The 26975-nt window shown below is 44.4% G+C and overlaps 2 protein-coding genes across 2 annotated transcripts in view; one reads left to right on the top strand and one right to left on the bottom strand.

The window, feature by feature from the left end:
* Window positions 1-17495, bottom strand: part of LOC111981959 (rap guanine nucleotide exchange factor-like 1) — a 21015-nt gene extending 3520 nt beyond the window's left edge. The window contains exons 1-4 of the mRNA XM_024013464.2: window positions 15859-17495; window positions 3808-3886; window positions 772-922; window positions 6-62 (exon numbers count right to left, since the gene is read on the bottom strand). Of these exons, the coding sequence (XP_023869232.2) occupies window positions 6-62; window positions 772-922; window positions 3808-3886; window positions 15859-16240 (669 nt within the window). The 5' untranslated portion in view covers window positions 16241-17495. The remainder of the gene's footprint in view (window positions 1-5; window positions 63-771; window positions 923-3807; window positions 3887-15858) is intronic.
* A 1404-nt stretch (window positions 17496-18899) lies between these two features.
* LOC111981828 (nuclear receptor subfamily 1 group D member 1) overlaps window positions 18900-26975 on the top strand; it is a 66018-nt gene continuing 57942 nt past the window's right edge. The window contains exon 1 of the mRNA XM_070449601.1: window positions 18900-19304. The gene's annotated coding sequence lies outside the window, so the exon portion shown is untranslated. The remainder of the gene's footprint in view (window positions 19305-26975) is intronic.

The raw sequence follows: 26975 nt of genomic DNA, 5'->3' as shown, positions 1-26975 counted from the left end.
AGCACGTCTTCCACGAGCTCAGGGAACTGACTGAGTTGTTGGACTGCACACAGATACAGCTCCTGAGGCAGAGGAGAGAAATTACATTCAGAGAGGGAGTGCACTTTGTGCCTCTGTCTGTGTGCTCGTTTGTGTCTACCAGCACTGTGTGGGGCAGTTGCAGTTCGTCACAAGATGTGCTGCTAGACAGACTGCATCTACAGTATTCCAGAAAGGACGGAGAGATCGAGTGGGAGAGAAATAAAGCGAGACAGAACACCAGAGAGATAGGTAGACGACAGTGGAGACAGAACACCAGAGAGATAGGTAGACGACAGTGGAGACAGAACACCAGAGAGATAGGTAGACGACAGTGGACACAGAACAGAGCAGTGGTAGAGGCCAAGGGGTCTGTGTGAAAGAAACGGACAGAGATGTGTTTTTAATGTGAATATAGAAGGAAAGGTAGAAGCGCCCAAAAGCCTCACTTCCCAAGGTGTGCTCAGCTGAGTCAGTTCCGTCACCATGACAACCTGGGCGGCCCTAACAGGCTGCTGCCAAAATCAACACTCCACACAGCTCCCACCCAGAGAGAACACCACAGCACACGGCCTTGATGCCAGGCTGCTTGGATGGAAGAGCAGGTGTGTGTGCTTGTAGTGTGTGTTTAACACTGACAAGTCATTAGATCTCACACCATCGTCCTGCAGGATGGCTATTGTGTGTGTGTGTGTGTGTGTACACATACATACATACATACATACATGTTCCATGTGTGTGCTGGACCAGTACCTTGGGGAAGCTGTTGGACCTCTCGCCCTCTTCCTGCAGCAGTTCTCTGTATGTGTCCAGGTAGCGGAAGGCAACACTCAGCACAGCCTGCTTCCTCTCTGCCCCGTCCCAGCTGGGCCAGCCCTCCCCTGCCTTCCCCTCGACACCAAATCTGAACCCAGAGTCAAGGAGAAACGCCACAGAGACAGACAGACAATATCTACTGATGGCTGTCATTAGGAGATTGATATTGAAGTTGGAGAGACGGTGGAAGAATCATTTGGAGAAAGCTATTTTCTGGTACTTGTTTACTATACACACCAAAATGATTTATGTCATACTAGCACAAATTACACTTTGTAATTACAGCATAGTTGCACAACATCGGTTGTGAATACCTTCACGCACACACCACACTGACAGAAGGCACACATTAAAATTACCACTCACACAGACACTCAAAAACATCCTGTAGAGACGCAACTAAACTCACTGAAACACACAGCTGGAGAACCATGGTCACCTGACACGCAGATGGAAAAACACAGTATTTCAGTGCAGTGTTCAGAGTCAAACAAGCAACTAGTAATTACAGCTTAGCCAGAGCAGAGAGTCGTGTGGTGAAGGCTCTCAGACACACCCATCATTGCCCACACACACTCTCCTCTTTCCTCCAGCTCCCAGCACAACAGGAGGAGGAGAGCATCTTAGCAAATAAAGCAGTAAAGAGTTTGAAGAGCTCTGCACAGCGCAGCACAGTCTTTCCACCAGAATTAGTGTGATATTTGGATTTTTTTTATTCTGTGACTTGAGGTATGCCGTCATGCGTCTGTGTTGGACTCACCACCAAAGAGTAGTCACACATGCACACACCTGGGGAAAATCTGACATCCTATTCTAAATATAAAAAGGGACTACCCACCTGACTTCATGGCTAAACTTAAGGGGACTATCCCCGACACCCTTCTCTATTTCAGACCACAATCCAAGTCCACCACAGGCCTGTGACCTACAAACTCACACACTGAACAGTATTTACCAATGCCTTGGATGACATTCCAGATCTTGTATTTCTATATCTATGATCCCCTGTTCGCCTAATTCTCCCAGCTCCAGAAACAGCAGCCTAACCCCAGCTTCTGGGTTTATATTGCACTCCAGGTTCTAATTCTCTCGGTTCTGTTCAATTGGGTTGTGTTCTATTGCTGGTGTGGGAGTTTGGCCCCAGTCCCCACAGGGCTCTTCAACATAGCCGGGGTTCTGGGCTTTGATCGCTCAGCCACTACAAGTGTAGTGTGTATGTGTCTTTCGAGTGTGTGAAGGGTCTGGGATGAGTTGCTCAGGGAGAGTGAAGTGTGAAGTAAAGGGAAGAACTCTCAGTTTTCCTAATGGAATTGGAGGTAGCTTTTGTTTTCATTTCCAGAAGGAAGCCAAACACATTTCCACAACTAAAGATCTGATTAGGCTGAATGAGGGCCAGCGAGACTGAGGGAGAGGTGTGGATGGAGAGAAAAAGAGGGAGAAGAGAAAAAGAAAGGGTGGGAGAGAAAGACAGCGGGAGGGAGGAGGAGAAGGTTAAGAGGTACAGTGGAGAACAGGCTGGATCATTGATCACTTGGACTGAACAGACATCACCAACGAAACACAGTGGCAACCTGACTGAGAGCCCGGCATACTCCCCACACACACACTGGGGCGTCCCACTAGGGCCCAGACAAGCTGCATTAAGGGCAGCGAGGCATGCGGACGGTCTTTCCCAGAATGCCTTTGTGTTGCAGTCTCCGTCGAGACGCCCATTGTCGTCTGGGGGGCCGCTCAGGCCTCTAAAACACACACACACACAGCCAGGATCTTCCGTGAGGGAATGTAGGTCAGACACACTGAACAGGGGTTCTGGGATAAAAGGGGGTGTAGTGTCTGTCCACCCTCTTAACAAAAACGCACAGACAGACACTATCCCTTACACACAGACGTGCACCGACAAACTCACAAACGCACACAATATCTGGTGGAATACATACCGTCTCATCACGAAAGAGGAATGTCTTCACTTACAGTACATAATGGGTACATAAAGCGAGCTATCATAATGGGGGGGAAAGGAAGATTCTAAAGCCAGAGATAGGCAGGATAATATCATTGCTCTAAATATGTTCGTTGTAGATCGGCAAAAGCCGAATATCATATCTATTGGTCCACTGTAGTGTAATAATATGGGAAACGGAGTTAGCCACTAGGCAGACGTTAAGTAGCAGTGTGGCTCATTGCCAATGAATGCACTACTACTGCGACCCAAATCCCAGCTCTGTGTCGGGGAACGTTGCTCAACTTTACTGAACCCCCTGTGGTGGTGTCAGAACAGAAACACTGTTCGTTGGCTTGGTGCAGACGGGAGCCAGTGGAGTTGTTGTTACTAAGGGGTTTTCTGGTTCTTAAAGCCTTTGGTCGAGCGCTCCTGCCAAGTTACGAGCAACAGCACTGGATAATCTTACTCAAATTGAGCGTCGGCCTGACTGAGTAGCCTAATATGGCTTTGATACTGTAGAAATATCAATATTCATAAAGAATAGGATTTTTATTTATTTTTTATTTTAAATCGGCTAATTTGCAAGAGATTTTATTTGAACACTTGTGTGCATGTTCCATGAAAAACAACTCTTGCTTTTAACACAGCAAATATCATATGCTAGGCTACTTACCATGTTGCTTCAAATGCCAAAGAGAACCCTTTCTAAAGCACAAAAACATGTTGTCCATGTCCAAATAGGTGTCAAGGCTAGTTCAGTGACATTGTTTATATTAGCCTAGCGAAGTAGCGGCGTTGAACAAAACAGCATTATCTTGGCGCCAACGAGCACTCGGACAGGAAACCAGAAGTGGGCCACCCTCGCCTTGCATGGCGGATGGAGTCTTCCTGCATCCCAATTCTTCCTGGGGATGTCTGGGAAGGGTGCGCAGGTGTGTGTGTGTGTGTGTGTGTGTGTGTGTGTGTGTGTGTGTGTTTACACATTGGGGCTCCCAGGCTAGGCCAGGAAGGAAAGGGAAGGTAAAGGATACTGCTGGAGTAGGACCTGCTGGAACCTGTCCGATGCCAGGAAGATGGGGTGTGTCAACATGAAGTCATCCAGGAGTGTTTCTGTGGAAATCGAGAGAGAGAGAGAGAGAGAGAGAGAGAGAGAGAGAGAGAGAGAGAGAGAGAGAGAGAGAAGAAAAACAGGCAGGAAAAGAAAGTGAGAGGAAGAGGGAATATTGGAAGAGGAAGAGAGGGGGAGAGAGAGAAAAACGTGTTAAATTATGCATGGCTGTGCTTTTACAGCCGTTGCAGCTGTAGCTCCACTGTACTTGTTTAACCGGTCATGCCCCCAAAAGCTCTAATTTGATTATTGTGTCAGAGATAAAAAAGAGTGTCTGAAATCCCTTAACGTCACCTTTGTCTGCTGTTAAATCCCTGGCCCTGGCGCTGCGCGGGGGCTTCTGCTACTGGGCTAAGATAAATCCTGTCTCAGTGAAACCGCCACCTGGTCCTCTGTGCTCCAATTCAGTCTGCAGTCTATAGCGCTACACCAGAGGGGAGGCAATGTGGTGGCCTCTATTTATAAACCCTGACTAGGAGTCGCAGACCGTCTGGACTGCGGTTAAAGTCGCCCCCAATCCCACTAAATCAGATGAGATTTCAATGACTCGTGCTGTGTTATTACTATTTCAAATGACAACAAACGAGGCGGATAAAATTGGAAAGTGTAGGCCCATTTCCTCTCTGGTTAGGGGAACTTGTTATTCTGGACAAGCGGTAGACGGAGTGTGGAGGGATTGTTACCGGTGACATGCGATTGTGACAGGATAGACTTTCCCTAGTTTACTGCTGGTATTATGGGGACAAGCAGGCTAGTGGATACCTGACTTCACAGGGTCAGACATATGGGATAAAAGTGTTGTATTTTACAGACAGGTATTAACACACTAATCATCAACAAGACACCACACACACACACACAGTAGGGGTGTGAGAATGTTGACAATGTAGGCCTGCAGACATCTCTGTTCGGGATATGTAAAAAAAATATATATATATATATAAAGGTTTTAATGAAAATTACTAGAAGCTGCGACACAAAGAGTGGCGCCTCAAATTCCATTACCCAGAGTGCATCATTAAGAGCGCACTCACTAGCCGTGCTAATCACACCGCCCCCATGCTCGATCCCAGACTGAGACAGTCACAAACGGAACCCACTGACCTCTGAGGGTGTGTGTGAGTGCGCCTGTGACAGAATTTGGCACACGTTGGAGCGGGGCTGGGACAGTGGAATGGCAATACCTGCTTTGAATTCATAAAGCGTAGACAGCATGGAGGTGTTGGCTGTTACTGTTCGATCACTACTAGATTAAGAGCTGTTCAGACCGCTCTTCCTCCTGGCTATTCTAACAGAATCCTTCATATTTCAACAGGAACGAAAAGACAAATACTGTGTGACATTGGATATAATGAATAACTTCAGAAGCAATTCTCTGCGTGTGATTCTATTTCTAGGGTCTATGCATCATGCTTGATTGTAATAGAGGCTTCTGATCCACTCCCTGCCTAAAGTATCCACTACATATGGTAATTATGCTCTTCCAATGAATGTAATATATGGTGTCGGTGTCCATGTGTGGATGACATTTAATGATGTATTGTGTGTTTCGACTGTGCATGCTAGCGTGTGTGTGTGTGTGTGTGTCTGTAGTCTTTGCTGTAGTCTTTGCTGCAGTGAGTGAGTCCACGTATTGTCGACCTCTTGGCAGTACTGGTTTCCCCACAGTTGCCTGGGAGATGCCACGTTGAGTGGCTGCAGTGAGACCGAGTCCAGAAAGAGAGAGAGAGGGAGAGTGGGGAAAGAGCAGCAAAAGTTGAGCAGAGGAAGCAAACAGAACAATATGAAAAGTCGGGAACAGACGGGCAAAGCAAAAGAGAGAGGAGGGGAACGAGAGAGCGCGAGAGAGTGTGAACGTGGGTGGCGGAGGAGAAACAAATGGAATGCAAAGGAGAGAGAAGCAGAGGAAAGTGCATGAGAGAGAATAAGAGAAGTGAGTGAGTGGGTGAGTGAGGAAGAGGGGTGAAGGGACGCAGGTCTCAATCATCTTCCCCATCATTATTCCCCTGGAGCCGTGTGTGTGACCACAGGAAAATAGCACATCCGTTCAACTCCATACCTGCAAAGAAACAGCAGGGCGCTACAGAGCTAGCTATGAAGTGCAGTATGGCAAATGAGACCATAGAAACAAATAGCATAGAGAGGACACATTCCTTGTTTTTTTCATGTGGAGCTTACATTCTAAAGTCTCATAGTAGGAGGCCAGCATCGATCTGAATGTGAGAGAAGTCATCATGTTTGACTCATCCAATATGGCTGCCGGGCTCTCAGGCAGGTTGCCACTGTGTTTTTCGTTGGTGATGTCTGTTCAGTCCATTCATGTTCTAGATGAGGGGGAAGACCCATTTTGACAGGCTCTTGGATCCACACAGTGGTAACAGAGCGAGATGGCCACTGATAATCTCCCTGCTCCTCTGTCAAACTAACACGGTGTGTCCAACTTCCACGGCAAAGAGAAAAATAGCATGTGCTGAAGATGGATCGGCGCACGGAACAGGGTGAGAAGACGTTTTCCCTCTCACCAAAGCCTGTTCTCTCACTTTCTCTCCTCCCACCATGCATTTTGCTGAAGCTTAAAGTGCAGAAAATCTCTGGCTCAGATTAGAATTGAGCACACCGCTCCACATGACAGGAGTGGGAGAGGAGCACAAATCCAACTCCCACATAAACACAGACACAAAACACATACGCCCAGAATCTCAAACATGTGCACCCCCACGCGCACGTTGTACATGTACACATAAACGTGCATACCTACGCACTCATGCAAAGGTAGATTATTTCAAAATGGACACTACACATACATATAAACTCAACTCATTTACAGATGACAGACTCTCTCATTCAAAACACCTGGTGCATAAACAGAAAATAAACACATTCAAAAAATAAAACACTCCCTCCCTGCCCACCTCCCACCTCCCTCCGTCTGTGCCTGCATCCAAACGGCAAGAGGGCTGTGGTGGGAGGGGGGGGGTGAAAGCCATGCATGCGTGTTTGAGATTTGGAGTGGGCAGAGCATACAGCCTTGAAGTACACCCTATCCCCCTTTCTCTCTGGCCCTGCAGGAGGCACAACGGCTGGGAGGGGAGGAGTGCACACTCCCTTCAGGGGTGGAAAATAGGCAGGATGGAGACATGGAAGGAGGTTGTGGTTCAAGTCACAGCTGTGGACCGCCTCATACCAAGGGGGAGGAGATTTAGCCTCATAACAACACAAGGTCTGGAGACCGTTCATAAAGCAGCAGCTGTACATGTGGTTTGGATCTGGATGTGAACCAGTGGGACTGATTCAAAAACAAAATATTTACTCGGGAGGTGCCGACCTGTTGCACCCTCTACAACCACTGTGACCCTGCTGGTCCTTAAATGGCCATGTACTCTTATAATCTCAACCCGGCACAGCCAGAAGAGGACTGGCCACCCCTCAGAGCCTGGTTCCTCTCTAGGTTTCTTCCTATGTTCCTGCCTTTCTAGAGAGTTTTTCATAGCCACCGTGCTTCTACATCTGCATTGCTTGCTGTTTGGGGTTTTAGGCTGGGTTTCTCTGTAGCACTTTGTGACATCTGCAGGATGTAAAAAGGGCTTTATAAATACATTTGATTTAATATTGGAGAGACAAAAGCAGATTTCAGCCCATCCCTAGCTACTAACTGAACTAGTCTGGTATGCAGTTATATAAAACTGTGATACGTATCCCGTTTCTATGGTGACCTTCTCTTTTTGACTGTACTCTACCTTACTATGCGCACACACACCCTCAGCTCTCTCTTAAGTGTTTGGGTTTCAGCAAGAAGCGGTCAGATGGAGAGGTAGAGAGTGTGTGTGGGCGAGTTTGTGTGTGTACTCTCTGCATCTGCCTGTTGGCGCTTGTTCCACTTATCTGGTGCATCTCCAGCCCTCTGCCCATCTTCCCCACGCCAATTCTCATTCTCCACCTCCAAACACACAGCCATTGACATGCAAATGAACACCAGGGCAAATATAAAAACACTAGCGCACACATACACAATCCTGCATTGAAATGGCAGAGGAAAAATTAAAGCACACACACAAAACAGATATGCACGGACAATCTGGATTTAGTAAGTAACCCTAAAGCAAATGGTGACAAACATAAACACAGACACGCAGCATTGGCTCCCTGCTGTTCATAGTGAGCGGCAGCCCTCTTCTCTGGTTAACCCAATTCAAGCTGCACCCATGAGCTACTCTGAGGCATTCCCTCCCCAACCACAACCCTCCATTTTTGGGCAGTGGAGAGACTCGTCTGGCCACTCGCTCCAGTGGGCTTGAAGAAAGGCTCAAATATGCATCCGAGGGCATCCGACTTGAGGAAATGCCTGTGCCAGTCACATAGCATTATCCACACTTATATTTTAGATATGTCAAAGTTGCTACCCTTTGCCTTGATGACAGCTTTGCACACTCTTGGCATTCTCTCAACCAGCTTCATGAAGTAGTCACCTGGAATGCATTTCAATGAACAGGTGTGCCTTGTTAAAAGTTAATATGTGGAATTTCTTTCCTTCTAATGTGTTATACAGAAGAAAGCCCTATTTGGTAAAAGACCATAAAAGTCCATATATGAAAAGAACAGTTCAAATAAGTAAAAAGAAACAACAGTCCATCATTACTTTAAGACATGAAGGTCAGTCAATCTGGAAAATGTTGAATAAAATTTTATTGGTCACATACACGTGTTTAGCAATGTTATTGCGGGTGTAGCGAAATGCTTGTGAACTTTAAAAGTTTCTTCAAGTGCAGTCGCAAAAACCACCAAGCGCTATGATGAAACTGGCTCTCATGAGGACCGCCACAGGAATGGAAGACCCAGAGTTACCTCTGCTGCAGAGGATCAGTTCATTAGAGTTACCAGCCCAAATAAATGCTTCAGAGTTCAAGTAACAGACACATCTCAACATCAACTGTTTAGAGGAGACTGTGTGAATCAGGCATGGCTACCACAGCATTCTGCAGCGATATGCCATCCCATCTGGTTTGCGCTTAGTTGGACTATCAGTTGTTTTTCAATTGGACAATGACCCAACACACCTCCAGGCTGTGTAAGGGCTATTTGACCAAGAAGGAGAAGTGCTGCATCAGATGACCTGACCTCCACAATCACCCGACCTCAACCCTATAGAGATGGCTTGGGATGAGTTGGACCGCAGAGTGACGCAGCCAAAAAGTGCTCAGCATATGTGGGAACTCCTTCAAGACTGTTGGAAAAGCATTCCTCATGAAGCTGGTCGAGAGAATGCCAAGCGTGTGCAAAGATTTCATCAAGGCAAACTTTGAAGAATCTCAAATATATTTTGATTTGTTGAACACTTTTTTGGTTAATACATGATTCCATATGTGTTATTTCATAGTTTTGAAGTCTTCACTATTATTCTACAATGTAGAGAAGATGGTAAAAAATAAAGAAAAACCCTGGAATGAGTAGGTGTCCAAACTTTTGACTGGTACTAATATATATATATATATATATATATATATATATCCAGATTTGGAAACACTGCTCTACTGTTTATTATAGGTCCACTGTAATAGGACACTTCATGCACATTGTTATTTTCCCAAGACACTCCCACCAAACAACACTAGGGGTCACGCCCCAGATGTCTAAGCGATACGCCCACATGGCGTCTCCCTCTAGTACACGCCCCTGTGACAGAGCTATAAAATAAGTGCACATGTACAAACACACATGGCTGCCATGGGAAACACCCTTAATCAATAGACTTCGCCAAGAAAGAAAAGGCTAAGACGTTTTTCCTCAGTTTAGTTTCTTAGCACACGTCTTTGCCCTTCAACGCAGCTGCTGTGACCTTTAGTCTGCTATTCACACATTTAAAAGACCATGTTGGAACTGAAGGTTGGGATTGACCGGTCTCTGTTGGAGCCATTCTGACAGCAGAACTCAAGAGGAGATGGCTACTGCAAACATATGCCTTTCACCTTTCCTCCATTTCTCGTCACTGACGTTTCCTTCGAGGTTCTGAAAGAAAAATCGACCGCACAATGCTTTCGTTGGCAAGTTTGAACTGCGAACATTTTGCTCTACACACTGTGTGGTCAGAGGATACTCTAAGTAACAATGCACCTGCCATAGTGGCTTCATGCCTTCTCCAAATCCTCTCAGTTTATCATCATGTAGCATGTACATCTTCCTCTGGCACTTATGCTGGGGACCATTCTGGAGAGCGTATGCTTCTCGGCCCTGGATTGAGTGTGTGTCCCTTAAAATGTAACCTGACAGTTTTCCATGCTAGTCAATTCTCTCTAATACAACTGTTCCCAAATCAGATTCCTACGCCTGTCAAGTTGATTGGTCTACCATCCCCTGCGATTAGGCCTGTTCCTGGGTCAATATTTAGTGTTTCAGAGGGAGGGACGGAGAGACGGAGGACGAAGGGTTGTTATTACTGCCTCTGGCTAGCGGAGTTTCTCCCAGCGTGCTCGGGGCCATCTGTGTGCGAGCGTGTGTGCCTAACGTGGCACGGCAGAGAAAACAGCCACTGCTCCTGTCACATCAAAGGTTGTCAAGTGGCGTAGCAGTTCACCAGGGTAAGTCATAGTCACTACCCGGCTGGCAAGGCTGCTGCAACCCGACTCCCTCTGGATGGTCAACACTCGTTAGTACCAAACTGCCAACAGAGAAAGAAGCCACTACACTGATCTACTTGTCATCAGCCCACCTGGATAGGCTAGTAGATAAAGACGTGATGATTCGATGAGAACATCCTTACGATACAGAAACCAGTTAACAAGTGTCTTTCGCTCGATTGCTCTGTCCCCTTCTTCCTCCCACTGGCTGGCACACTGTCCACATAGTTTATGAAAGCTCTATTCCCTCTCTCCCAAGTCTCATGTTCTCAAACACTCAACTCCTTCCTTCCTGCATTCCCTCTGTTTCTCTTCCTCCCACTCCTCCTCTTCCTCCTCCTCCTCTTGCTTCCATGCGAGTGCTGGTTGCCATGTGAACTGGTGCTGTGCTGGAAGCCTCTTTTCCACGCCGGCACATAGATAGACAAGCTCCAACCCGCTCTCGCACACACATCCAAGCACACACACTTATGCAAGCACATAAATGCACACATCCATCCAAGCTAAAAAAGTACAGAAATCCAAACACATGCATCAAAGTGCACACACACACGCAAAAAAACCTACAGAGATTCACACACACACACAGTAAGTAAGGCAAGTCAATCAGCCCTGGAGGGCCCCATCGTGCTCTCCTCTCCCCAGAGTGGTCCAGGTGCGTGGGCTAAAGAGAGGAGAGTGCAGGCATGTAGAGAGGAAGGAGGCAGAGGAGGGTCAGCCGTCCCTCCTCTCCTTATGTAAAAGCATCCAAAAGGAGTGGGCACTAGGCAGCCGCTTCACTTTTAATCCCTCTTTCTTTCCATAAAAGAATCATCAGAATCCCTCCCACACAGCCCAACGCAATCACATTTTCTCTCTGCACTTAGTCCCTTTTCCTCCGCTCCCTTTCGTTCCACAAGACTTCTCAGCTGCGTGGCTCAGAGTCTCAGAACAACTGCCTAAGGAGTGCGTCGCTGGACGTGGAATGCAGAGCAATGAGAGCGTCAAGCAAAGTCAAAGTCTAGTTTAAACATCGCACTTGGCTTTGTGAATAACTGATGTGGAGCTTGATACAAGACGTGTTCCCTCTGCATTGCAAGTGTTTCAAAGCCAACATCAAACCCCCAAGTCCTCGTCATTCTGCAAGACAAACCAGCCATGTACTGTTCTGCACTGTAAGCAGCTGCTGCTGCATCTCCACTGCCCTGACCCCCTCGTCTGTATCGACCATAGCTATTTTAACCCATGATTGTACCCATGGGTGACTGGTATAAATCTCTACTACCTGTTTAGTTCCGTGCTTTTACATGTAATGCTACAGTATACTAAGAATGTGTACTGTCCAAATACACAGGATGTGGAGTGGAAAATTCCCCTCTTTCTTATTACGATGGTAGTCTATCCATCTGTTTTCATTTGGACTATTTATCAGACAACAATAGTGGGAATGGACTGTAGACGTGTGGTTTCCGAAGTTGTAACACGTATCACGAGTCAGACGTGGCTTCATTAACAGATTGTTTCGATCTTGACTTCCACTGTAACTCTGCGAGACTGTACACAGCTACAAATTGCCTAACCCTTGCCTCAACACGCCTGGTGCTAGAACCAATAGCGTGGTTGGACGAGAAACGAAACCACAAGGTAAACACGGTTACATAAGAGCGGTGCCGTTGACCTCGAAAGGACGGGACTTTTCAGGGGCTGTCAAAATGCTTATAATCTGTTCTTTACCTGCGGCACTGTGTCTCTCTCTCACACACACACACGCAAGCAGAGGGCAGTGACTCAGAGGGTTTATGGTGTTTGGAGCTCCACTCAGTCAACACTGATCTGGGACCACTGATATGGACAGCCTGGTGCATAGTATCTCTGCGAGAGCACTGTGGTATGCGGTGGTAAAATGTTATAGGGTGTGGTGTACTCACGTCTGTCAGGTAGTGTGTCAGATAGGAGTGTGTGAGACAGGGAGTCATAAGGGGCAAGGGGTTGGGGAGCACGCAGTGTTTGGGTCGATGTCAACAAGGTCCACTACGTTTCACCATAAACACATTTGCATCCAACAGACACACTTCCTAATTAGAAACATTCAGACTATATAAACCAGGATCAAGATCCAACCTAGATCCATAATCCAAAGATTCATTTCTGCTCCACATGTAAGGGTGGGCAGGTCCGCTCAATCTGGTCCGCTATTGGTAACTAATCCTGGATTAGCCACGCTTTTTCAGATTTTCTACATATTCTAGAACATCCCCATCCAAACAGCAGCGAGCTCGGCCCTCCGAGAAACAGGTTAAACGAGATTAAACATATTTAAAGCTATCTTGGTTGTAGTTCCCTAAGTGTTTATAACACCAACGCAGCTCGCTGGAGTGAATTAAGTCAAAGAGAAAAATTAGTCCGAGAAAAGAATGAAAGTCAAACAAAATAGTGACCTTTTGGAATGGACCAGATGAACTCTCATGAACCCTCTTCAGACGTACGACAACCAAGTTCTCTGTATATTTAGTTGTCCAACTCAAAGCGTACATAGATAAGGTTTAACTTGCACCCATTTATCAATACAATCTCTCATTTTGATTCATTCGGAATCAGATATGCATTCTGGAATCACACCTGCTGTCTCAAACAAGACCATTGGCTGCTATACAAAGCCAATTCAATCTCGAGCAATACTACGCTGCTTCTCTCTAATGAACGATGCAGTGGAGATATGCCATTTCCTGTAGAATACAGTAGGGGGAAATTGACAACAAAAAAACAAAACAAGAGCAAGAGAGAGGAATTCAAGCATGCTCAGTCAGTTTGACAGGATGACATACAGGATGACCCGGGGGAGCAGGTCAGCGAGGTCAAGGGGTCATCGGACAGGAGGTACACTGGCTTTACAATGCATAATGGGGGATGGTTGCCCACAAGCAGAATAGTTCTGTGAGAATCTGCTGGAGGTGCATTGAAACCTCATGCACTAAAATAACCTAGGTAGAGCAGATTCCTCCTGCAACAGAGCAACAGGAACTGATGTGAATTATCACTAAACAGTGGGTCTCAAGAGTCCCCCACACAGTTAATTGCAGGTGTTCATTCTGAGACATTTCCTGATCATATTCTTTTGAGCTGTTCATTGTCGCCCGTAATAATGCCTGTCACAGTAGTACGTCATAAATCTACTGGATTTTCCAGAGAGACCTGGCAATAGTGTTACAGTGTGCGAAACCCACATCATGCGCCAATACAACAGATAAATTGAGCAGAATTCAAGGATTGGCTGGGAGGAAAATCGGCATGTTACACAGGAAGCCTTGGCAATCCACCTTGGAAAACTCTGTTAAATCCTGTTACTGCAGGACTTGTTGAGATAAGCAGTGGAGGGGGAAAAATCTCACAATGAGATATGGCAGTGGCAAAACTGGACATACTGGAGGCTTCACTCAAAGGTAGACCTTGACAGCGGGGGTGTCATCTAATGCAGAGTATAACTCACCAACCATCCCCCACAGGATAGGCATACATCACATCATAACCACTAACCTACTTGCCTTCAACGACAACTGCTTGGGAATCTTCTCTGGCACCATTCCAAGAACCCATCACCAGCTCGCATCACATACATATGTTTACGGTTGCTTTACGACATTGTATTCATATCTGGGCTCAGCGTTTCGTAGGTTGCTTTCTAGTTGTAATCCGTTACCTGTCCAAAATTGTAATCAGTAGCCTAATTTTGGATTACCGAAACTCAGCAACGTAATCCGATTCAGTTTAAGATTACTTTTCCCTTTAGAGGCATTACATGCAAACCTCACTGGCCACATTGGCTAAAGTAGAACGTGGTTCTATTTGAGACGCCCAGCGCGCGCTGCAAGTCCCCTCTTTATTGGATATCGGGAAGTTTCAAACCCAGGTGGAAGCTTGAACGACAAATGAGGAGAGATGAATTAACGATAACGGAGTCAGAATCGATAGGTGGAACAAATTTAAAACCTTTTTCAATGCTAAATTGAAATGAATGTTTTTTTAAACCGCAAATATGCTTTCTGAATTTCAAAGTAATCATCTAGTTTTACAAAAGTATCTGTAATTTGATTCATAGTTTTGCTGGCAACGTAGCTTCATTTTTCGTAATCAGATTACATGTAACTGATTAATCAGTTACTCCCCAACCCTGTCTGAGTTTAATTAAAAAATTGGTCACAACCGCCAAATTTCAATTTGGAGAGTCTAAAGGGCAGAGTCAATAGATCTATGACACACACACAACCAGAGTGGCTATGCATCTGGTATCTTTGACGCGAACGATACTAATTCATATGTGTTATACTCACAGGAAATATGGAGAGAAATGCTACAGATATGTAGGGTGCGGATATTATTCTTCTTTAAAGTGTGCAATGGTGTCTTCTGGATTGGTTCACAAAATGTTCAACATACTATTATTTGAATTCTGCATACTCATCTCCTCACAATCCCTTGTGATACAAAATCATTTTGGATCAAACCTTTTAGGATAATAATGTAGGCCCAATCCAGAATAAAACATTATTAAACCCATTGTATCGTCTGCTCTTTAGCTGCCAACAGAAACATTGTATTTTAGGATGAGAATCATGACCTCCTTTTTAGAAATAAATAAATAAGTGCACAAGCTCGGCAGCCAATGTGCGAAGACTAGCGCGATCCTCCATGACCGATCATGAAGCAGCCAGAAAGACATGCTGCTACTGTAATAGACAAATGCACATGAGCTCAAATCAAAATGTTATGTTTGATAAACTGGACCCTAGAGGCTATACATTAGATTTTGGGAGAGTTTCGTTTTGGGTTTTAAGTGCCGCTAACACGTAAATATGATTCAATGTGCGAGGTCTTCTTTTATGAGGTGTGAGAAACATCTGGAACCATCCCTTTTAATAACAGACTTTCATTTTTTCTTAACGAGGAAAGCCGTTCTTATGTAACCGTTGAATCAGATAATATAACAAGGCAATGATGGGAAGGAACCCTTCTGCACCAACCACCGACTGATCCCTAATTCTACAGCCTGGAATAGATCGCTGACTGATTATTTGGGGTTTCTGTTATTGTTATGAGTAAAAGGAGAAAATAAGCAAAAGCTTAGTTATTTGCAATTGCCTATGTAGACCTATAGACTAGGATATAGCCTAATCAAGGACCAAATGGTAGTTTTGGGTTCCTGGATAGACTACATTCCTTTGACAAGTGAATTGCTTGGCTAATTTGCAAAAGTGAAAGTCAAGAACACCATGATTTGGTGTGAAACAGTTGAGGAATTAGTCAAACCACTGAGTGTGATGATTGACAGGCCAATAGGTGGATGCATTGTGTTGCATAAATGCGGTTGATTGACTAGGTCCATTTACCTGTGCAGTTGCCATATCGTTTGCCCGCCACACTGTCCAGGAGCGCCAGCGCCAGGTTGTCCGGTGTGTCCGCAGGCAGCGGGGTCCAGCTCGTGTCCAGACTCGCCTCGGAGCTTTGCTCATCGCTAGACAGCGACGGGCTCCTAATGTCCGCAGTGGCCGAGGGCCAGCAAGGTGCTTCCTCAGTGTCCGGGCTGAACACCTCCCTGGCCGGACCGCTCTCTGGAGAAGTCTCCCTGAAAAACGGAACCACCCGAGACAGGCTGGCTCGCCGCCGAGAAGCGCCAGTGCCAGTCGCCTTCTCCCCAAAGCCACCAGCTCTTGTGAGCGCCGTTGTCTGTTTCTTCAAAAACTTTTCCAGGGGCTTCATTCCCGCCGGCATTTTGATACAATACCGCAAAAAATGCTTTCTTCGATGGTTATTGATATGAACTGAATACCTCTGCAGGAACTATCGTTGTGTGACTACATTATACAAGCATCCATGCGTACTTCTATTGACCTGTCTTCGTAGTAGGCTCTTGCATGGAAATAATTAACCCATTTGTCAAATCATGATTTTAAAAGATCAGTGTAAAAAATCCGATTTGTGAAGCAGCAGTCTATCGACCTCGGCGACAGCGTGCTCACAGACGACTGCACGTTCTGGCTGAGTGGCATTTATCGCAAAATATCCAAACCTGCTCCACAACAACCGCTCCCTGGCGTCTCCTCCACCTCTGCAGACGTTTCGGGCGCGTCAAGGAACAATGTTTGTCAGTTTCAAGCAGCGGACAAAATACACTGGATGACGAACGCAAGGTGCCGAACTCACACTCTCAGCAGAGCACAGTGCGATAAACCGAAACAAAATAAGGATAACAGCGGGGGGTGGTAAATAGGCGCCCCAGTAGCTTTTTACCAGCGACAAATGCGACGCGTCTCTGCCGCATGGCGTATGTCTTGCTGCTGGCGTCAAAGCAATCTACTGCAGTAATATCGCCAGTGGGAATGGCCTCGGCCCCTCAGCATGTGTGGGAGCTTGTTCAGATAAGTACCAGTGTTTCCCTCTCCCCTTCTCCGTTTGAATGCTTATTGAATGCAGTGGTTCTAGCTCTGTGTGGACAAACACACACCCACGAAGAGTGTGAATGTGTTGTATTTGGGACCGCTGCTATATTAACTCGCCCACTCACTCCCTCCCTTCCTTCCTTCATCTGCAGTTGCGCGTTTGTTGCAGTCAGTACTCCTCAGTGCCTGCTGAATGGCAGCTGCTCACTCCCACTGAAAACCAGGGCCGGCCCTAGGCATACATGATATAGGTGGTTGTCTAGTGCCCCCGGCCGCTAGGGGGCCCCGACCAACAATGTACAATGTAAACGTTGTAAACAAACGTTTACATTTTTTTGAAGGGGGAACTCAGTTGGGGTCTAAACTTACTGTTTAGCGTTAGAATAGTAGAATACACAAAGTGCAATTTCGAAATGTAGTTGTGCATCAGCAGTTGCCCTCTAATTATGTCATTCACTGACAATCACTCAATTAGCCCATGTCAGCTAAACCTTCTTTGATTGATAGGTTAGTTTACGCAGCTATCTAAACGTGTAGTAATCATGGCCGAATTACCGACCCGGCACTAAGGGTACGTTTCAAGCAGAGAGACAGGTGATACTGTATCAGTCGACAAGTCACATAGAAACGGTGATCTTGTACAATGTCGCATGGAGCAGAAATGGCATACAACACCGTGCTACATTTTGACAATAGCCAACTACTTTACAATACTTCTATTTCTGAAGATTTGTCCTATGTACAGTATGTACTGTATAAGGACAATGAAACTCTAAGATTGACATATTTCTCAACATGCTCACAACCTGCCATTGGATACAATTTTTTTTATGGTGTATGTCAAGTTAGTCAAATACTGTATAGAAAATTACACTGAGTGCACAAATCATTAGGAACACCTGCTCTTTCCATGACATAGACTAACCAGGTGAATCTGGTTGAAAACTATGATCCCTTGTTGATGTCACCTGTTAAATCCACTTTAACTAGTGTAGACAAAGGGAAGGAGATGGGTTAAAGAAGGATATATATTTTTTTTTTATCCTTGTCAATTGAGGCATGGATTGTGTATGTGTGTCATTCAGAGGGTGAATGGGCAAGACAAAGGATTTAAGTGCCTTTGAACGGGATATGGTAGTAGGTGCTAGGCACACACATTTGAGTGTGTCAAGAACTGCACCGTTGCTGGGATTTTCACGCTCAACAGTTTCCTGTGTGTATCAAGAATGGTTCACCACCCAAAGGACTTCCAGTCAACTTGACACAACTGTGGGAAGCATTGGAGTCAACTTGGGCCAGCGTCCCTGTGGAACGCTTTCGACACCTTGTAGAGTCCATGCCCCGACAAATTGAGGCTGTTCTGAGGACAAAAGGGGGTGTAACTCGATATTAGGAATATGTTCCTAATGTTTTGTTCGCTCAGTGTATATTTACCATTTACTATTTGTTATATTCAGTGCTTCAAACATAAACTTTGAAATGTGCCCTGTATTTTTGCTATTGGATTAAATGGTAGTTAAAATTACGAAATGGAGACTAAATAGCCCCACCTGTTTAGCAAAAAAAAAGAAGATTGTTGTTATTTTGGCATTAATACATGTCACATATCGGTTTGCAAACAATGTAAAAAAATAAAAAAAAATGTTTTTAAAGCATTGAGTTAATAAAGCCACATACAAACATGGTCTCTTTTCTGCTTTCTTGATCAAGGCAGCTCCAAAATGCAGGTGTTTCAGCCTAGCTCAGTGCTTTCTGTGGCGGTGGGGCAGCAAGCGGGAAAATACGGAGCGTAGGGGTTGGTAATGTTCTCTAGTTGCGCCGTGATTGGTTCAGTGTTCTGTCACTCATGTGGACACTACATCACCGCAGAATCTACGGGGAGAGCTAGAAATGTCAAGCCCCTTGGGTGCTGCCATAGAGTTACATTAGAAGTGTCCATCCAAGAAGGCTCAAGGTCATTGGCCACAGATAAAATTAAGTCAAATCACATATCTACTGTAGCTTTGATTGGACTGATCATGTCAACATCATACTTTCAAAATCTTAGCTAGCAAGCTAGCAGTCATCATCATGAATCAAGTCGACAATCTACTGGCAAATCCTTTCAATCCTTGTCATATGAAGAGAAATTATAGATAAAACGTATCGGTGCTCATCTGCCATTGGACATAAACATTACACAACTAGTTGGAAATCGCAAATTCAACAATGAGTGGTTTGGAAGGAATCAATGGCTAACTTTGTTTCCCCTAGTTCCCAGTTGTCTTGAAATCAGCATAAATCCTGAGAATGCCAGACTTTGATGACAACGTTTGATGCCAAAATTTGCCCACGAAGGACCTCCGCGCCACCATCCTTTTCAAGTGAGCACAGCACAACAAGGTGACTCCAAAAAGGTATTGTATGCTGCTGCATAAATTATGTAATATGCCAGGGAGATATGTATACTGTAGCTAACAAAGTAGTACTAAGTGTATGCTGTGTAGTAAGCCGTTAGTAGCCCATGTGCCTTACCCTAATAATTTGGTCCCTTTCGCCTTCACAACTTAGCCTACTGTTCTGACTTGGTGGTGCACATATAGCCTGTTTTAGAGAAATGTTATCATCAAATATTGTTAGAGCTTTCATTGTCTGCTTATATGCCCCCTTTATTTATCCTATGGTTCTGACTTGGTGTACAGGGAGAATAATGTAAGAACGCCCATGTTCTGAATTCTGTCGATGTACATTTCAACAGTGCTGAACAAATAGTTATATTGACTACATCCGTCCTAGCTCGCTCATTAATGTCTTAATCAAAATTACGGATTGCCTCTTATCCGCTCATCGTCCCCTTATGCCATAGTTTGTACATCTCAATTGTCAGTAGAAACCACATTTGTTTAAGCAAGTCAGCCATATCAGCTATGTTTTTAACAGTTTGTGGGCATCGTTTGTCATCATTATAATGCAATTAATGTATTGTTTTGTGTTGTGGCTTTGCTGGCATGCATCGAAAACGTTTTTTGAGGGTTTGCTCCACCAAGATTTTCTTGCTAAAATCACCACTGGATGTGTTGGTCACTACACTAAATGTTCTCATGGTATTTCACTGACAACTTTGATTTTGTATGAACGATGTGTGAAACCCCAATGAAGGCACAATCAAAGGTCCTGAACATAAGATAGGGTTTCGAGTTTGTACTTAGTTTTGAAAATTCACCACATACTTGTGAAAAAAGCACCAAAAATATTTAAGTAACATGGCATAAATCATGGCAAAATGTGTAGAATTTCACGAAATAAGCTTTCAAACTGAAAAACTTTCTCCACCCATGGCAAAATGAGTAGAATTTCATAAAATTGCAACATTTTATCTCCGCCCCATGGCAAAATGTGTAGAATTGCAGTACATTTTTTATCTCTGCCATCAAGAGAGGGGCCACTAAAATGTTTTGCCCACGAGGTGAGGGGGGCCTTCAAACCAAATCTCGCCTAGGGTCCCCAAAAGGCTAGAGCCCTGCTGAAAACACACGTGTGTGGCAGGTTAACCCTTTATACACACCGGTCAAGAACAAGACCGTTCTAAATGTCTGTTGTAGAACAAGACCGTTCTATATGTCCGTTGTAGAACAAGACCGTTCTATATGTCCGTTGTAGAACAAGACCGTTCTATATGTCGTGTAGAAAAGACGTTCTATAGTACGTGTGGACAAGTGTTTATGGTTGTAGACAAGACAGTTCTATATGTCCTTGAGAAAAGAACCGTTCTATATGTCGTTGTTAGAACAAGACCGTTCTATATCCGAGAAGAAGACCGTTCTATATATCGTTGTAGACAACGCGTGTTCTATATGTCGTTGTAGAACAAGACGTTCTATATGTCCGTTGTAGAACAACGCGTTCTATATGTCAGTTGTAGACAGACAGTTCATATGCCGTTGTAGAACAGACCGTTCTATATGTCCGTTGTAGAACAAGACCGTTCTTATAGTCCGTTGTAGAACAAGACCGTTCTAATATGTCGTTGTAGAACAAGACAGTTCTATATGTCGTTGTAGAACAAGACGTTCTATATGTCAGTTGTAGAACAAGACGTTCTATTATCTTGTAGAACAAGACAGTTCTATATGTCGTGTAGAACAGACGTTCTATATGTCCGTTGTAGAACAAGACCGTTCTATATGTCAGTTGTAGAAAAGACAGTTCTATATGTCCGTTGTGAACAAGACCGTTCTATATGTCCGTTGTAGAACAAGACAGTTCTATATGTCAGTTGTAGAACACACGTTCTATATGTCCGTGTGTAGAACAAGACCGTTCTATATGTCCGTTGTAGAACAGACAGTTCTATATGTGTTGTAGAACAAGACCGTTCTATATGTCCGTTGTAGAAGAAGACAGTTCTATATGTCCGTTGTAGAACAAGACCGTTCTATATGTCGTTGTAGAACAAGACAGTTCTATATGTAGTTGTAGAAGAAGACGTTGTCTATATTCATGTTGTACAAGCGTTCTATATGTCGTTGTAGAACAAGAATTCTATAGTCAGTTGTAGAACAAGACGTTTCTATATGTCAGTTGTAGAACAAGACGTTCTACTATTCGTTGACGACTTATAATGTCCGTTGTAGAAAAGACAGTTCTATATGTCCGTTGTAGAAACAAGACCGTTCTATATGTCAGTTTAGAACAAGACCGTTCTATATTCGTTGTAAACAGACGTCTATATGTCCGTTGTAGACAAGGTCTATATGTCCATTGTAGAACAAGACGTTCTATATGTCCGTTGTAGACAAGACCGTTCTATATGTCAGTTGTAGAACAGACGTTCTATATGTCCGTTGTGAACAAGACAGTTCTATATGTCGTTGTAGAACAAGACCGTTATTAATATCCGTTGTAGAAAGACACGTTCTATATGTCGTTGTAGAACAAGACGTTCTATATATCCAGTTGTAGAACAAGACCGTTCTATAGTCCGTTGTAGACAGATTTATTCTATTGTCGTTGTAGAACAAGACGTTCTATATGTCGTGTAGACAGACGTTCTAATATGTGTTGTAGAAAGACTCGTTCTATATAGGTCGTGTAGAACAGAGAGTCTATATGTTGTAGAAAGAGTTCTATATGTCGTTAGTAGAAAAAAGACCGTTCTATATGTCAGTGTAGGAACAAGACCGTTCTATATGTCCGTTGTAGAAAGACCGTTTATATCCGATTGTAGAACAAGACCGTTCTATATTGTCCGTTGTAGACAAGCGTTATGACCGTGAAAATCATTCTATGATTCGTTGTAGAACAGACCGTTCTATATGTCAGTTGTAGAACAAGACCGTTCTATATGGTCAGTTGTAAAACCTGACGTCTATATGTCAGTTGTAGAACAAGACGTTCTATATATGTCGTTGTAGAAAGACCGTTCATAATATGTACGTTGTTAGAACAAGACCTGTTCTATATGTCCTTGTAGAACAAGACGTTCTATAATGTCCGTTGTAGACAAGACCGTTCTAATGTCGTTGTAGAACAAGACAGTTCTATATGTCCGTTGTAGAACAAGACCGTTCTATATGTCCGTTGTAGAACAAGATAGTTCTATATGTCAGTTGTGGTGTCGTCTTGCTCTATCTTCTCTTTTGTTGTGGATATGCCTATTTGCTCAAATGGCCCATGGCCCATTGTTAATTGTGGGTGGATGGGTGCTGTCTATATGGACAGGTGGCAGTCAAAACCAGTGACAATAGCAGGAGAACACATGGTTCCAAGGCAGGCAGCTAATATAATGCTCCACGGATTATTGGGTTGTCATTTTTCAGTTCAGTGAGGTTCGATGAACATGGTAACAAATATGGTGAAGGACATATAGTCTATCTGTTATGTTGAAGAATTGAATACATTCATATTGCAAGGGCTGAAGCATCAACGAAAGAGCATAGGCTAACTGACTATTTGTGAAGAAGTTAGGGGTTGGATGGAAGCCAATTAATCAATTATTAAAATCCCCATTCACTTATTAGATCTAGTAGTTCATTAAAGACATAACTCAGGGATTGATTAATTATTCATCTAAGCACAATGTATTTGACCTTATTTCAGAGAAGGCTTTTCTTAGTTAAGTTTCATTCAAATTTAATTGGCTCTGTTTAAACCAGCTACGGCCATTTGAACAGTAGTAGTGACTTCATTACTCCAGTACTTGTGGCTGGTGAATGAAAATCATTCAGGATGTATTTTTGGAATCACCAATTGAGTGATATTGATTGTGGTAGCCTATTCGATGCATATTAAGTTATTAAGTTATTAAGTCATGTTTGTATAAGAAATGTTGATAACAATGCCAGTTTGGGGCAGACCTTTTTATTAAATGTCAAATAAACAAGGTCTCTGATAGGTTTAGAGAACGTCAAAGAAAGAGAGAACTTAACGAGGCCAATGAGTGGAGCTATGAGTGTATAACAACAGAGCGTGAGGTGTGAACAGAGAACAGCAGCCGAGGCTCTCATGATGAAATGGAACCTTATCAGGTGTCACTTATGGTTTCACCATCATCCCGTTGATCAACTGGACTGCAGGAGGAAACTGTATACTCACTCTGAGCTGCCGCATACTCAATACTTTGTTTCAGAGTAAATACGGGATCCGATTCCGGCCACCCACGGCTGACTGATCCGGCTCCATGCCTATGCAAGAGGTCTTTCCAAACAGCGAGCACACAGGTGCCATACAACACATGTCAGAGTGAGAGAGCTCATGGCTGGGGATATTGAAAAGCGTGGCTTCTCTCCTCAATAACATGCACTTGGGGGCATCTTTTCTCTCTCAACCTACTGCGTACTGACTCATTCAGGCGATTGACTGGACATTGAGGCAGTGTAGAAATATTTTAATAACTGCTAAAGTTATCAGTGAGTTTCTTTGTAGTGAACGGCAAGCAGTGTGGTCCTCTATAAAAATGTCAAACAAGACAGTGCCTGACTGTAGTAGTGAAGCCTACCTCGCACACAACCAACCACAATGTCGTTGAGTTTTTGGCTGTGGGATCGTGCATGGATTTGCAAGCCCCCTGAGACAACAGTGCTGATTGTCTGGTCTCCTTGAGGAATGACCTCATCCTTGTCACTGGTTCCTTTAGCTCATCCACACTATCTGTCTCTATTGACACAAGGCACTAGCTCCCTAGCCACTAGCTCTGTGAGTGACAGGAGCGCTTACACACAGAGACCACAGCCTTCCGTCACAGCTGGCAATATGCCAAGCTCAGCAACGTCTGGCCCGGAGCTGTAGGGATGTCGATGGGGAGAGATGTCGATGGGGAACGTGTGGAGTGAGTGACTTATCTCCGGGAAACCCCTCTTCCCCACATCACTGACACAGGAGTGGAGTCCCCCACTCACTCACTCACACACAGACTCTCGCTCTCTCTTCTCTCTCTCTCTCCTGTCTCTCTCTCCACTGGTCACATACTGGTTGAATCAACTGTTGTTGCCACATCATTTCCATGAAATGACATTGAACCAACGTGGAATAGACGTTGAATTGACTGAGCTTGCAATTTTGCATTCTATCCTGAAATTCCAGTCTTTTATTTAAAAGAGCAAGATGGTCCGTGTCCTCTTTAAGGCTTTGTTCCTCTAAAGTTGTTTTTAGGCTTTTCTTAATGTCACATACATTTTCTTACTGCTCTATTTCCAGAAATGCCCTGAATGGAAAAAGTATTTACACCAAACAATAACTCCCGTCTGTAACTATGGAAATGAGGTTTGACCACAAAACTATGACGCAGAGCTATGTTGCGTAGTAGTGATTGCAAGCATTGCCCTCGGTCACAAGGTCATTACTAAATGAGGATACGGCTATCACGATACTGTACTGTACTTCCACCACAGGAGCCTGCTGAGGGGAGGACGGCTCATAATAATGGCTGGAGCGGAGCGAATGGAATGGCGTCAAACACCTGGAAACTATGTGTTTGACGTGTTTGATACCATTCCACCTGTTCCACTCCAGTCATTACCACGAGCCCGTTCTCCCCAATTAAGGTGCCACCAACCTCCTGTGACTTCCACATCCCCTCAGCCCTGGCTTTCTGTTTCTTCTCTCCATCCTCCTCCACTTCTGCTTTCTCTGTAACCGCCTGGTCTGTGTGGGCACTGGGTATTCCCACTAAGGAATCCCCTGCACTTCCAACACTTTGATATACAGTGAGCTCCAAAAGTATTGGGACAGTGACACATTTTTTGTTGTTTTAGCTCTGTACTCCAGCACTTTGGATGTGAAATGATACAATGACTATGGTTAAAGTGCGGACTGTCAGCTTTGACAAAGTCACATACAAATTCACATACAGTGGGGAGAACAAGTATTGGATACACTGCCGATTTTCCTACTTACAAAGCATGTAGAGGTCTGTAATTTTTTATCATAGGTACACTTCGACTGTGAGAGACAAAAACAAAAATCCAGAAAATCACATCGTATGATTTTTAAGTAATTCATTTGCATTTTATTGCATGACATAGTGGGGCAAAAAAGTATTTAGTCAGCCACCAATTGTGCAAGTTATCCCACTTAAAAAGATGAGAGAGGCCTGTAATTTTCATCATAGGTACACTTCAACTATGACAGACAAAATGAGAAAAGAAAATCCAGAAAATCACATTGTAGGATTTTTAATGAATTTATTTGCAAATTATGGTGGAAAATAAGTATTTGGTCACCGCAAAAATCCAGAAAATCACATTGTATGATTTTTAAGTAATTCATTTGCATTTTATTGCATGACATAAGTTATTTGATCACCTACCAACCAGTAAGAATTCCGGCTCTCACAGACCTGTTAGTTTTTCTTTAAGAAACCTCCTGTTCTCCACTCATACCTGTATTAACTGCACCTGTTTGAACTCGTTACCTGTATAAAAGAAGACCGTGTCCACACACTCAATCAAACAGACTCCAACCTCTCACAATGGCCAAGACCAGAGAGCTGTGTAAGGACATCAGGGATAAAATTATAGACCTGCACAAGCTGGGATGGGCTACAGGACAATAGGCAAGCAGCTTGGTGGAGAAGGCAACAACTGGTTGCGCAATTATTAGAAAATGGAAGAAGTTCAGATGACGGTCAATCACCCTCGTCTGGGCTCCATGCAAGATCTCACCTCGTGGGGCATCAATGATCATGAGGAAGGTGAGGGATCAGCCCAGAACTACACGGCAGGACCTGGTCAATGACCTGAAGAGAGCTGGGACCACATTCTCAAAGAAACCATTAGTAACACACTACGCCGTCATGGATTAAAATCCTGCAGCGCACGCAAGGTCCCCTGCTCAAGCCAGCGCATGTCCAGGCCCGTCTGAAGTTTGCCAATGACCATCGTGATGATCGAGGAAGATGGGAGAAGGTCATGTGTCTGATGAGACAAAAATAGAGCTTTTTGGTCTAACTCCACTCGCCGTGTTTGGAGGAAGAAGAAGGATAGTACAACCCCAAGTAACACCAATCCCAACCGTGAAGCATGGAAGGTGAACATCATTCTTTTGGGTGATTGCTTTTTCTGCGCAAAAGGGGACAGGACGACGGCACCGTATTGAGGGGAGGATGGATGGGGCCATGTTTGCGAGAATCTTGGCCAAAGCAACCTCCTTCCCTCAGTAAAGAGCATTGAAGATGGGTCGAGTTGAGTTTTTTACCAAAAAGTTTAATATTTTGGTTTATCTGACCATATGACATTTCTCCCAATCTTTCTTTGGATCATCCAAATGCTCTCGTAGAAACCTTCAGACGGGCCTGGGACATGTCTAGGAATTAAAGGCAGGGGGACACGTCTGGACGCAGGATTTGAGGTCCCTGGTGGCGTAGTGTGTTACTGATGTAGGGCTTTGGTTAGCTTTGGTCCCAGCTCTCCTGCAGGTCATTCACTAGGTCCCGCCCGTGTGGTCTGGATTTTTGCTTACGCGTTCTTAGTGAATCATTTGCCCACGGGTGGAGATCTTGCGTGAGCTCCAGATCGAGGGAGATTATGCAGTTGTTCTTGTATGTCTTCCATTTCCTAAATAATTGCTCCCACAGTTTGATTTCTTCAAAA

The sequence above is a fragment of the Salvelinus sp. IW2-2015 genome, linkage group LG20 (assembly GCF_002910315.2).
Source record: "Salvelinus sp. IW2-2015 linkage group LG20, ASM291031v2, whole genome shotgun sequence".
Lineage (NCBI taxonomy): Eukaryota > Metazoa > Chordata > Actinopteri > Salmoniformes > Salmonidae > Salvelinus > Salvelinus sp. IW2-2015.
Note: the sequence above shows the minus strand (reverse complement) of the source record. Positions and strands in the feature narration are given on the sequence as shown.